The following is a 14,517-nucleotide window of genomic DNA, read 5'->3' on the forward strand; positions in this document are numbered from 1 at the left end:
AAGGGGACTGACTCAGGCAGAATTAAGAGCTGGCAATTAGAAATCTACACCCCATCTGCTGTCAGAAGGTCCTGGTTACAACCTTTTCCTTCTTAATACATAGCGGACTGTGAAGTTGCTCTCCTGTACTCTTTTAAAAAAGGAAAATAATTTAATAGCTTTCTATTGTTTTTTCCATTTCCACAGACACACCCAAATACTGTACTGACACTACTTGGAGTAAAAGTTTTTTTATAATGAAACATACCTAAATAGCTATTCTGAATAGGCAAAGTAGTAACTGTAGTAAGTATTATTTACTAGACTACTTTTTCACTGATCATTCATATCGAGTCATAGAAACTAAAGAAAAACATTAATTATGTAATAGAATAGAATACTCTTAATAAAATTCCAAAGTACCCGATTAAAGCAGATAAATAATTCAATAATTTTTATAGTATTTCCAAGTAACCAATACTCAAACTAAAAACATTTTCAGCTTTCAGTCTTTACCTTGAACACAACAGTTCTAATGAACAGACGTCCGGCCTTCTTACCTCTTGGTTAAACAGTGTCATCTTCCTGAAGATATAGGCAGTGTTTCCTTCCTCAGAGTGGCAGGTAACTTGGTAGCATCCATAAGATGAACTGCCTGTGGGTTCTGGCCAATATTGGTGACATTTAACCTGATATTGATATAAATAAATAAAAATAAATAAAATTATATACATACGGATTCAAGTTCTCCTATTTTTAAAAATGTTTTAATTTTTAATAAATTTCAAACTCACAGAAAAGTTACAATAATAATTTAATAAATTTCATCTAGATTTGCTGACCAGTGGTTTTTTTTTTTTTTTTTTTTTTAAAGAGATGGAGTTTTGCTCTTGTTGCCCAGGCTAGAGTGCAATGGCAGGATCTTGGCTCACTGTAACCTCTGCCTCTTGGGTTCAAGCGATTCTCCTGCCTCAGCCTCCCAAGTAGCTGGGATTACAGGCATGTGCCATCAAGCCTGGCTAATTTTGTATTTTTAATAGAGATGGGGTTTCACCACATTGGTCAGGCTGGTCTTGAACTCCTGCCCTCAGGTGATCCACCCACCTTGGCCTCCCAAAGTGCTGGGATTACAGGTGTGAGCCACTGCGCCCAGCCGACATTTTTTCTTTGTCACCTTTTTCCCTTTGTAATAGTAAGTACTCTGGCTATATTTTGAGACAGCAAAAATCCTCACTGAATCTTAAGATTTTTTTTTTTTTTTTTTTTGAGACAGAGTCTCGCTCTGTCGCCCAGGCTGCAGTGCAGTGGCCGGATCTCAGCTCACTGCAAGCTCCGCCTCCTGGGTTTACGCCATTCTCCTGTCTCAGCCTCCCCAGTAGCTGGAACTACAGGCGCCTGCCACCTCGCCCGGCTAGTTTTTTTTTGTATTTTTTTAGTAAAGATGGGGTTTCACTGGGTTAGCCAGGATGCTCTCGATCTCCTGACCTCGTGATCCGCCCGTCTCGGCCTCCCAAAGTGCTGGGATTACAGGCTTGAGCCACTGCGCCCGGCCAAGATTTTTTAAAACAGCTGTAATGACAAGTAATTCATGTACCATACCACTCACTTGGTTAACGTATACAATAGTTTTTAGTATATTCACAGAACTGTGCAACCATCACCACAATCACTTTTAGAACATTCCCATTACACCCAAAATAAACCCTACACCAATTAGTAGTCACTGTTCATTCTTCCTCATCTGTTCCCCCATCCTTACCCCAGATCTAGACCACCACTAATCTACTTCACGTCCCTACAGAGTTGCCTATCCTGGACATTTCATATAAATGCAATCATACAATATGTGGTCTTTTTGACCTCTTTCACTATGCTAAGTGTTTTCCAGGTTTACCCATGTTGTAGTATGTATCACTACTTCGTTCCTTTTTATTGCCAAATAATATCCAACGATAAGACTACACCACATTTTATTTGTATATTTGAGTTGTTTCTACATTTTGGCCATTATAAATAATGCTGCTATGAATGCTCATGTACAAATTTTTGTGTGGACAAACTTTTTCAATTCTTTCGGATTTAGGAACGGAAGTACTAAGTTATACCAACTCGACGTTTAACTTTTTGAGGAACTACAAGACTGTTTTCCAAAATGGCTGGATGATTTTACAAACCCACCATAGGAGGGTTCTGTTTTTTCCATATCATCCCTAGAACTTGTTATCATAGGTCCTTTTTATTTTAGCCATCCTCTTGGCTATAAAGTCTCATTAAGGTTTTGATCTGCATCTCCCTGATAATGATGTTGAGCATCTTTTCTTGTGCTTCTTAGCCATTTGTATATCTTCTTTGGAGAACTGGCTATTCAGATCTGTTGCCCATTTTTTATTAAAATATTGCATTATTTATTTTAATATTGCATTATTTATTTTACTGTTGAGTTGTAAAAAGTTCCATATATACATTAGATACAAGCCCCTTAACAGATGTACATTAATCCCTTTAAATAATAACAATGACAGTAATGGCTAACACTTATGTCACATTTATTTATGTGTTAGTCACAGTTTTATGCACTTAACCATGATGATTTAAAACAAGAAACCACAAGAAAAGAAGACTAAAGGTTACAAAGGCTTAAATAAACATGAATATTTTGACTACATAGATGCAGTATAATTTGAAAAAAGTCCAAGCAATGTGTAAGATTCAACTATGACTTACTCTGCCACGTTCAACTTGTGTGGTCAACATTACAACCATAGAGGAGCCTTGTTCCCAAGTCATCTGCCAAAAATCTGTACAAGTGTGTGGTAATGGCCCTTGACAAGCAATGTACTGATTTATAATGCTGGAAGAAGGGATTTCCATCTAAAAAGAAAAGGGCATGAAAATAAAATGTTTTGCATTACTTTTTACAGTAATCAGGAATATGAAAATCATCCACTAATTGTTATAGTGAATACAACTAATCTCAATGAACTGCCGTCAGTAAAACAAATCTTTATTAACAATTTCTTATTTTATCTGTAGAAGAAAGTTCATGGCAATGTTCAACAGTCATAGATATTTATCTTTTAATTAGTGGAAATAAGAATTTAAATATTTTCCAAATATTTTCCTGGGCTCAAGCAATCCTCCTGCTTTGGCATCCCAAAGTGCTGAGATTACAAGTGTGAGCCACACCCGGCCTATTATGATTTTTAAAAGCAGCTTAACCCAGAATTCTGTTTCAGAGGCAGAGACGTGGTAAAGAAATAAAAAATACCTATCTGTAAATAGTGTATGGGTAAAATTTGTGAGGAACAAAAATTCTGCCATTGGTTTTAGCTTGAATTTTTACATAAAAAATAACTTTAGAGGATATCAGAATAATATTTAAAATTCATAATTTTCACAAAGAGGTAAGATAGTATTTGGGAAAGCTGAGTCATCAGTCATTATCCTACTACATTTTGAGATTAAATATTTTTTTAAAAACGTGATATATGCACATGACAATTCAAAGAATAACAAAGAGTGAATAAAGAAAGTCTCTTCTGGCCAGGCGCAGTGGCTCATGCCTGTAATCCCAGCACTTTGGGAGGCCAAGACGGGCAGATCGTGAGGTCAGGAGATCGAGACCATCCTGGCTAACACGGTGAAACCCCGTCTCTACTAAAAAAATACAAAAAAAATAGCTGGGCAAGGTGGCAGGCGCCTGTAGTCCCAGCTATTGGGGAGGCTGAGGCAGGAGAATGGCGTAAACCCGGGAGGTGGAGCTTGCAGTGAGCTGAGATCCGGCCACTGCACTCCAGCCTGGGCGACAGAGCGAGACTCTGTCTCAAAAAAAAAAAAAAGAAAGTCTCTTCTCCCATTTCAGCTTCTAGTTTACACCCAGGAAGGTAATCTTTTTCTCTCAGTTTGTCACATAACTTTATCAGAGATATTCTATATACAACACACAAACGTATATGCAAAACTAACTTTCCACTTTTCTGTAAAACTGTTTTTTAAAAATGGTAGCATACTATATATAATGTTGTTCTGCTTCTTATTTCTCTTTTTTACTTCATCTTCAAGATCATGTTTGATTAGTAAATAAAATTTCATTCTTTTAAATGGCTCTACTGTATAAATATACAACATAATATTTCATACAGATTTAAGGCCCTCATGTTTTTTATTTTTGTAATCTTGCCCCAACCTGCCCTCACTTGACAGCAAAATCTGACCTGAACTGACCTAAGACTATTTGTACTCCTTATTAGTCTTACTTAGGGAGAATATCTATAGTTTGCTGTTAACTATTCAGATATATTGATTACAGAGCACTTGTCCCATAGCCAGCCAGCGATGTTACTTATTATAGTATATGGTATATGTACTAAACACACTTTCAAAGTTCCAAAAATTCGAAATCCAAAAGCATATTTTTCTATACCCTCCCACTCACTGCCCCTTTATGTGAAGAAGGAGGTCTTCCTATGTTGCCTACGCAGGTCTCAAACCCCTGGGTTGAAGCTATCCCTCCAGCCTATGCCTCTCTTCAGTGTTGGGATTACAGGCATGCACTACTGCGCCTGGCCCCATATTTAACCTAAGGTTTCACATAAAGGATGTGGACCTACATGTAGTATTATCAAATTTTTGTTCTTTCAATCTCATAGGTGAAATAGTAATTCCTTGAAGTTTTCATTTGCACTTTTGTTTTTTGTAAATCGCATGTATTTTTCATTTAACTCTGATACTATTTTTCCAAGTGTTAAAACAGTATTGTGGTTTTGCTACCACAAAAAAAGGCCTTATCAGAGGTATATTCTTAAGTAGCTAATCGTCCATCAAGGATTCTCAATTTGCAAATTTGACTACTTGCTAAAATATATTCATAACCCTTAAAACAATTGCAGGGATTTCTTGGTCATGTAGTAGACATACAGCAGTGAAAAATTTGAGTGATCTGAAGACATGCACATTTCCAAGTGAGATCAAACAAACCAACTCTGACATCTTGTTTTACCTCTCATACTGTAAACAAGTGACCTTTTTGCATTCTATGTAGTGCCATACTTTTCACCTTTTGGTTTTTTTTTTTTTTTTACTAGTAATTTTGCTGTTTAAAAATGGCCCCCAAGTATAGTTTTAAAGTGCTGACTAGTGTTTCTAAGTTCAAGAAGGATGTGATATACCTCATGGAGGAAATATGTATTAGATAAGCTTCCTTGAGGCATGAGTTATAGTGCTGTTGACTATGAGTTAAAGGTTAATGGATCAGCAATATATATTAAATAAAGTGTTTTTAAACAGAAACAACATTATGTATTTATTGGCTAATGAAAATGTTGTGACTTTAGGCCTGGGGGAACCTAACCCTGTATTTTCCCTAGAAGCAATGATTAAATACTCCCTAATTTAGCACATACAAAGACTTTCTAGAGTATGACAACATCGAATGGTGAAAATTAACCCAATTTACATATACAGTGATATATTTAGGTTTAAAAATAATTTGGAGGCTAGTACTTAGCTGAAACAAGATTGGCCACGAGTTGATAGCTCTTGAAACTGGGTAAGAGGTATGGGGGGACTCTTTTATACTATTCTCTCTACTTTTGTATAGATTTAAAAATGACTATTAAAAATGTCATTTGCATAATTTCCTTTTCTATGAATTGTCTTTGCATGTCCTTCATCCATTATTTTCATTGAACTTTCTTTTTTTTTTTAGACAGGGTCTTGTTCTGTCACCCAGTGACAGTCATATGATCATGGCTCACTGCAGCCTCAACCTCTCAGGCTCAAGCAATTCTCCCACCTGTCTCCTGAGTAGCTGGAACAATAGGCATGCACCACCATGACTGCTAATTTTTATATTTTTATTTTTATTCGAGAAATGGAGTCTCAATGTTTCCCAGGCTTACTTTTCTTACTCATTTATGAAGCTCTTTGTATATTTTAAATAAGCCTTTTCTAGTATTTAAAAAATTCCATTTGTCGTTTGATTTTAGTAGTTTTTCAGCATACCAAAAATAACAAATTTTACCTTGTCAAATTCATCTCTTTAAGCTTAGACATGTATCTAAGCTTAAAAAACCTCCCCCTGAGACTTTAAACAATTTTCACATATTTCCTTCAAGTATTTTCATAATTCCACTTTTAAAATTACATTTTGATGTATTTGAAATATATGTTGACATCGAGTGGAGGTGAAGTATTTATAGATGAAAGATATGATACAAAGATCTACTTCAAAAGAACCTGGTAAAGGTGAAACAAAGTGTGTCATGAGTTGACAAGTGCTGAAACTGAGTGATGTGTACATGAAGTTTGATTTTACTGTCTGCTCTAATTTTGTACATTTGAAATTTTCTAATTACAGAGTTAAGAAAAAATAGTATTTTTTTTTTCCAGGTAAGAAAGAAAAATGCCTCTTTACAATGACATATTCTAGACCAGTGGTCCCCAACCTTTTTGGCACCAGGGACCGGTTTCTTGGAAGACAATTTTTCCATGGAGTGGGGTTGGGAGGTGGGGATGGTTACAGGATGAAACTATTCCAGCATAGATCATCAGGCATTAGATTTTCATAATGAGCATGCAATCTAGATCCCTCACATGTGCAGTTCACGAAGGTCGCACTCCTATGAGAATCTAATGTCACCACTGATCTGACAGCAGATGGAGTTCAGGTGGTAATGTCTGCCCACCACTCACCACCTGCCATGCAGCCTGGTTCCTGATAGGCCATGTATGATTACTGGTCCATGGCCCAGGGGTTGGGGGCTCCTGTTCTGGACAGTTGACCCAACCACCCATTCATTGGATAGTCTGTTTTATCTCCAATGATTTAAAAGACCATCTCTACCATAAACAAAATTCTAGTATTTATCTAAGTCTGTTTATGAACTGGACTATTCCATTCCACTGCTCTACCTGTATATTAATAAAGTACCAAAATATTTTATTTAATATTACTTCAATAATATTTTTCATATCTGAAAGTTTTAATATTCTACCCAGGTTAGGATTTTAACATAAAGAAAATAATCTCAAAGTTCATAGTGGCTCCTATTTTTCCAAATGGCAAAGGCATAATAAAAATAAACTTACATTTATATAGTTCGCATTGATGTAGTCTTCATTACCTTTTAAAATGACCCGTGTGGCATCATCTAAAAAATTTAAAAGAAATAATGTTTTAGTAAAGTTATGTTTAAAAGATTAAATTTAACAGAGACAATAAGATACTTACAAGGCGAAATATCTCTGTATCTATTTTTGGAAATATTCTGAGGTAATTTGGCACAAGACATTGTCATTCCAGGTTTTTTCCGATAAAGTTGCTAAAAAAAAAAAAAAAAGGGGACAATTCCAACAAAAGCCATAAACAATTTCTGTTTGTTTTCCGGACTTGTTTCTATACTAACAGGAAACAGATTTTTTTCCCTTTGAATAGGTCATCTATATAATGATATATCATAGGCTAGTAGAGTACTGAACCAGATTTGCAAAGCTGAATTCTTCAATTTCTAACATAAAGTATGTGTCATATTTTGAAAAGCGGTAAAACTAGTGAAACCAATTCTGCTTACAGCAGGAGCACCTGAAGTTGTGAGTAGCAAATCTGCAGAAAACATTTAACTTTCATTTAGTTTGGAGGTGTTTACAGTATATGAACAAGAACTTTTGAACAAAAACTAACAGACATATCCTAAATGTTTTATAATTAAACATTTACCTATAACATGTATGTCAGAGCAACAATTATAATGATGGTCATTTCTAAAAACACATTGAAAACTATCCAGGGAGCCTAGCATGGCTGTGCATGCCTGTAATTCCAGTTAGTTGAGAGGCTGAGGCCGGAGGACTGTCTGGACATAGGAATTTGAGATCAGCCTAGGCTACATAGTGAGAGGCCGCTTCTCAAAAAAAAAAAAAAAATTCGGGTTTACTATTTTAAACAAATTAGGTTCACGCAGTCTGAATAAAACATTTCCAAATCCACTGGGTGGCCGTGGGTCAAATGCGTATTACAAGCACTGAAGAAGCATTCTAGTTCGTTGGATATAATGATCTGTCTGAAGGTTTTGTTTTTCCCAGTTTTCAAGATTGCACTGACAACAAATAAACAGAGATGAAATATGACAAGGTATAAACTTCAAAAATAATATTTTCCTTTAGCTCAGGATTTTAAAGTCTATAATAGCCTATCCTCATCTGCCACTTTTCAAAAAAACAGCTATTTAACTACAGAAAAAAATTCAGTTTGATGACATATGTATAAAATTTCCTTATCCCTCTTTTTAAAAGATATTCTATTTATATAACCATAGCTAGTATTTTGGGAGCAATTTTCAAAATTTGGCATTTTAGAACTCTTTATGTCAAACATTTCTCAGAATATCATTTTAGTTTAGAAATTATAATGCATAGATTAGGCACTTAAAAAACTATGAAACTAGTTAGAAAATATCAGCAAAATGCTTTTAATATATAATTGGTATTACTTACATCAAACTGTGTCAGGACTGTTCCAGTGATAAGCCCCTCAGCTAGCTGGATCATTGACTCCCGCAGGGAATGGTCATCCTGATGCACACTATCTAGTGAGGCTTTCTCAGGAATATACTGGAAATCTGGCTCATTTTCTAGCTTTTCTTCCACTACATCATATACAGCTAAAAAAACAAAAACAAAAACAAAAAAAAAAAACAAAGAAAAATCAAACCAATCCCCAAACACGTGGAAATCGTAATGAATTCACATGACAGGAATTTACCAGATACACTGTATAATGTTTTGTTCAAAAAACAATTCATTTATGAAGAATTACGACAGACCTGAGTCTGGCGCCACTGTGCGGGGGACAGAAAGTAGTTGTGGAGTTCAGGGGCTTTGCTGGACCTTTGGAGGGAAGAAGGGTTCTTGGCTACATTGCTGAAAATGTCTATAACTTGAAGAGACAGTAGGAAAGAGAAGAGCTGCTGAGAAGCGCCTGTGAATACACCCTCTCTTAATTTCTAGGGGACCTAGGGCAAGAGTACAAATAGAGACCTATACACCATATGTTTAAGTTACAAAAAACTTGAACACAGTGCTAACCAAAATATGCTTCATCCTCTTTCGGTGATGTATCTACAAAACAACCTGGGAGGCCAGAATTCAAATGAGAATTCTAGGCCAGAATTCATGGTCATGGTAATGTGAGGAGATTTAGACCCCAGATCCTAGGCCTATATTCCACCGTTACCCACTCTCAGTCCCATTTTTTAACATAGGGGCTTATAAACACACATGTGAAGATCCCAGCCCACATGCAAGATATATGTATACCTCTCCCTCCACAAACTGTAGCCTCTTAGCCACCTGCTGGGCTAGAATACACATACCATGTGAACCAACATTGAGAGAACGGATGTGTGGAAAATACCCACGAAGATCTAGAGAGGCTCAGGACTACCTGGACCCAGAACTGAGGTTTGAAAAAAGTGGCATAGAAAGGGAAGGGAGGTCATAGCTTGGCATGTCCTTTTGGTCCTATAAAATTATGACTGCATTGGGAGAAGAAAGAGAGCCAAAGCAGGGCCTTCTAAAATATGGAGCCAAGGTAGGGGCCTCTTTTACCCTTGCCTAAGAGATCTGGTTCCTCCTTGAATACCTATACTTTTTTTTTAGAAAAATAAATTTCTGAAATGAAGAATGAAAGGACAAAAAGGTATGACAACATTTTGCCTAAGAAGAAGTAAGAATTAAAGGGGAAAAGATCAGAGAAACAAAAATATATTCTTGGCAAACATAGTTTAAATTTTAATTATGTGATACTTTAAGAATGGAAAAGATAGACCCACACTGAAAGTAGATGCAGGTTCTGCTCCGTATTTTGACTATGAAACAATTTAGAAAGAAATTTTGCAAGAAGTAGACCCTAGTGGGTTCCTCTCCTACTTTAAAGCAAAAGGATGAGATCTGGGATTGTAAAAAGGCTGGGTCTTTGCCATCATATGGATTTTTGTTCATATGCTGGCTCTGTACCATCATGAATCTGTGAGCAGGTAACTAAATGTCTTGGTGTCAAAGTATCTTCAACTCTAGAATGGGGATAATTCATCTATCTCATTGGATGTCTATGAGGATTAAGTAAAAATATACAAAAGAGCCTAGGTACACAGAAAGCTTTTAATAACTATTAGCTAATATTATTGAGTTCTTTAGGATCTATTATCAAGAGAAAACAGAATACAATAAATAAAGAAAAAAAAATGTTATGCCTGGTTTAAAATTTGAGTAGCTGTATGTGACAGAAAACACCTAATGACTCACCTAAGTATCAGGTCTAAATGAACAAGTTCCTTGAAAAGTCAAAATAGAATGTTCTGTTGAAGTCCTTTTAATCTTCCTAGAAAGCCAATTCTAGACCATGAATGGAAAAGAACACAAAGTGGAGAAGATAAAGTGAAAATGCCTATTTGTGAACAAGAGGTAAAAAGAGGATTTTTTATTTTTTGTTTATAAAAAAGAAAAGTCATTGCAAAATTTTGCAGGGTTGGGTGTGGTGGTGACAAGTAGAATTCGAATGATATTTTACTTTCCTATGGTACATATTCAACAAGTGGTAATATGGCATTAACAATAATTATTCTGTGGCTAAAATAATGATTAATAGTAAATTGTACAGAACAAAACCAGAAGAATACGTCTAATTCTGGGATATTAGACGTATAAAACTTTTTTCTTAGAGCAGACTGATAAAGTGTTGAGGGAACTCTAAACAATGCCATATGAATACTGGCTGAAGACCCTAGGACTGTTAAACTGGAGAAAGGGAGGAGGGTTTCTGGTAAAATTAGCTATTGTCAAAAAACTGAAGGAAGGGGGGTTAAACTTATAATGCATAGCACAAAGTGATAGAATTAGGAGAAGGACTGAAGAAAGATGGACTTCTAGTTCAATTTATAGTTTGAGCTATCCAAAGATGGAATGACCTGTTTCAGGAGCCAGAAAGTACTCTATCTATATTGGTAGAATATAGATTCTTGAGGTTGTTGTGGAGGAAATTCATGCAATTAACCAAAGAGCTAGAGCTTATGGCGTTCAAGGTTTCTCCAAACCTGGAATTCCATGACTATGACTTAACAAATCAGCTGTCCAGATCGGGAGATGACATGATTAGGCCAGCAGACATCATATACTGAAAACAAAGGCAGTATTTTAAAAACACTTTATAGCTTGTTATGGCATTTTCTAAAAGTGGAACAGAGTTCAAGTTTACTCATTCATTCAACTAGTATTTATTGAGTACTAGTACTACAACTACTACAATTTAGGGGAAATGAGAAGTCATTTTAGCTATGGTAGTCAGGGGAGAAAGCCCTTCTAAAGATAGTATCTGAGCAGAAACCTGAATGAAATATAGGTATAAGTCAAAACAAAATCAAAAAGAGTATGTTAGCAGAGGGAACAGCAAGGATAAAAACCCTAGTAAGTAGATTAGATTGGAACATCTGAGGAACTGCAAGAAAGCTAGTGTAGAATAGAGGAAAGTAAGCAAGGCTGAGTGGGAGCAAGGGGTGGGGTCAAAGAACTTGAATTCTGCTCCACGTGTCAACGAAAGCCACTGTGCTTTGAGCAGGAAACTTAGGTGACTTATGTTTTATGTCAGAAATCTGGCTGCTGTGTTCAGTAATGAACAGTAATAAATTATGAGAAATACCTGGTACTACATAGAGTACTCACCATTAGGTCGAACTAGAAGCATGAGTTCCCCAGAATGTCTCTCACAACTAGCTTTAATAAACAGCACAACCTGATCATGAGTGTGTTCTGCAATGTCCCGACCATTGATCAGTACAACTTGGTCCCCTTCATTCAATCTAGGGACACAGAGGTCAGCCTGTAATATAATATAGATAAGTTTTCAGATTGGCATGCAACTTTCTGAAAGGAGAGCACAGGAATTTATTTTTATAGACCCGATAGCAAGAGAACTAAACTACATATAGAAAAGCATCTATTCATTTATTCATCTATTTAAAAAATAGAGAAATCTAGCTTTGCCAGAGAGATAGTATTTTTGTTCCTTCTTCATTCAACGATTTCTTTCCTGATGACCTATTATGTGCCTAGACATACAAATAAGACTGATGATTTCCAGGTACATACACACAAGTAGCTTTAGCTTTACACTGTCTAGATACATACAAACTTCAGTCATCATGATTTAATTAAATGACACCAGTCCCCCAACAATACGATTCAAACTTTAGTTACCACAGTGTATTTACTGTGAATAACTGTAAAAAGTACAAACTTTGCTGCTAGCTTCAATACAAAAATCACTACATAAATAATAGACACACATCATAATCAGTGGCCAGTCACATCAGTTCTTCCAAAGTTTGATGGTCATCTGTTTTCAGTTCAAGTGCAGACAGGAAAGCATGTAGTTGGGCTGCCTCCTAGTCTCCCAGAGATAAACCCATATTAAAATGAATAACCTAAACCTAAAGAGGGAATTGATCACAAAAGATGAAAGTGCAGCAAAGTGAATAATGCTAGAGGTGAAGTTTGAATTGACCATAAATAGAGTTAGAGAAGCAATAGATGACCACGGGAATGTTAACACTGGTGTTGTTCGAGAGACTCTAGATATGTAGCCAAAAGAACTTTTGGAGATATTTCACATCGAAAGTTCAAAGGACAAAGTGTTGAAAGCATGTCAAGTAGACAGTATTACGACAATTTGGCAAGGCAAGAAGTGAAGCTCATTTGGTATTCTAAGCTGTACCACAGGGAGGAGGCAAGCACCATTTAAACTACTCATGATGAGTTTTCACAAGAAAATAAAACATTTAAATTCTCAGTGTTTCTAATGTTTTGAATTACAGGATACAAAATCCCATATTAGCTTTACTATTTTTTTTCATTTCCTTTTACCTTTGTAAGAGACAGTAAAGGAAATTCTTAATGTTTTGACAACAAATTTAAAGGTCTTGGGAACAACCATAATTTTTCCCATTAATCATCAAGATCCTGCACGATTTCATCTTGCATGGTCATTTTTATAGTCTTGCACTATAGTGCAAAGTGAGAAGACAAACAGCAATTAGGGTAAAAGAGACAAAAGAAATAGAAATATAGACAGCATGTTCTGGGAACATAGCAATGAAAACATATGACAGTGAAGGTTGAAGAATGATAGGCCAGCTTGAGAAGGAACTGATGGGGTTGGATCTTACAAAAAAGGGAACCGCTTGTGGTAAAGGCATGAAGAAATAAAAGCACAACTATTGAAATTCATTATCAACACAAAGTCAATAAAATCCAATAAGGATTGTCATTAGTGGAAAAAATACTGGTCTAGAAGTTACTCTGCTACTTCTGACATGTGTGATCTTAGACATCTGAAGTTCTGAAAAGACATCTGAAAATGAAAAGTTCTGATTATTTCTTAGAGTTGTTGTGAAGATAAAGATAATTCAACCCAAAGCTTTAAAATCTGGAATGTTCAAATTTAGAGTTATGCTCATTCTCTCAAGTTGCTTTTTTGTCTACTTATGTAGTGAAGTAGATGACAGACATTCATATACTCCCTCTGTGCACTAGCAGTGTGATGCTTTTGTATACCAATTAGTTCCAAGTTTTTGTAGATGTCTTTGAGATACCTGAAGTGTAGTGAATTGGGAGCCAATGGTACTGGGGAAAACGTAATTATAGGCTATAGCAGATAGAGCTTTCCCTCACATTATTTTGTGCATAGTGTAGTTGGCAGAAAAAAAGAGGTGGTCTATGTGTTAAAGAGGATAGCTATGAATCTCTTACTGTATCCATTATCACTAAAGGGAACTCTCTTATAGTTAATATGCCTTTTGCCAGATATGTTACAATTTTTAATTTGCATTTCATTACGAGCTGACAAGTCTAAATTAACTGTTTGTGTGTATATATATACACATACAGAGCAAGACCCTGTCTTGCTCAAATATGTATGTTGAGGGTCTTGCTGTGTGTGTGTGTGTGTGTGTGTGTGTGTGTGTATGTGTGTATTTCAGACAGGGTCACGCTATATATCTGAGACAGGGTCTTGGTCTGTTGCTTAGGCTGGAGTGTAGTGGTGTGATCACAGCTCACTGCAGCCTTTATCTCCTGGGCTCAAGTGATCCTCCCACTTCAGCCACTGGAGTAGCTGGCATCACAGGCATGTACCACCATATCTGGCCAATTTTAAAGTATTTTTTTGTAGAAACAAGGTTTCACGATGTTGCCCAGGGTAGTCTTAAACTCCTGAGCTCAAGCAATCCTCCCACCTTAGCCTCCCAAAGTGCTAAGATTATAGGCATGAGCATCACACCTGGCCAATAATGTTAAAACGAGTTTTGTTGGAGCAACAGCTTTTGGCTAAGATTATCAAACAGAAGGAGAATCATAACTTTAATTGGGAGTTATTTTATCCATTTCAGAAGATGTCCAATATAAAAAATGACAATAAAATATTTGAACTCCATAAATATGTACAACTATTACGTATTCATAAAAAAACAGAAACCTTTTCCTTTTCCC

General features: G+C 36.0%; 1 protein-coding gene across 3 annotated transcripts in view; it reads right to left on the minus strand.

Annotated features, from left to right (window-relative positions):
- The window catches only part of PTPN4 (protein tyrosine phosphatase non-receptor type 4), a 228,203-nt gene that overhangs the window by 13,511 nt on the left and 200,175 nt on the right, over window positions 1–14,517 (minus strand). For all 3 annotated transcript variants that reach the window (NM_001266624.1, XM_015109887.3, XM_077956130.1), the window contains 6 exon segments: window positions 540–668; window positions 2,704–2,850; window positions 7,069–7,130; window positions 7,211–7,301; window positions 8,473–8,639; window positions 11,695–11,851. In NM_001266624.1, coding sequence (NP_001253553.1) covers window positions 540–668; window positions 2,704–2,850; window positions 7,069–7,130; window positions 7,211–7,301; window positions 8,473–8,639; window positions 11,695–11,851 — 753 coding nt within the window.

Source organism: Macaca mulatta, chromosome 12, assembly GCF_049350105.2.
Source record: "Macaca mulatta isolate MMU2019108-1 chromosome 12, T2T-MMU8v2.0, whole genome shotgun sequence".
In the NCBI taxonomy this organism is placed as follows: Eukaryota; Metazoa; Chordata; class Mammalia; order Primates; family Cercopithecidae; genus Macaca; species Macaca mulatta.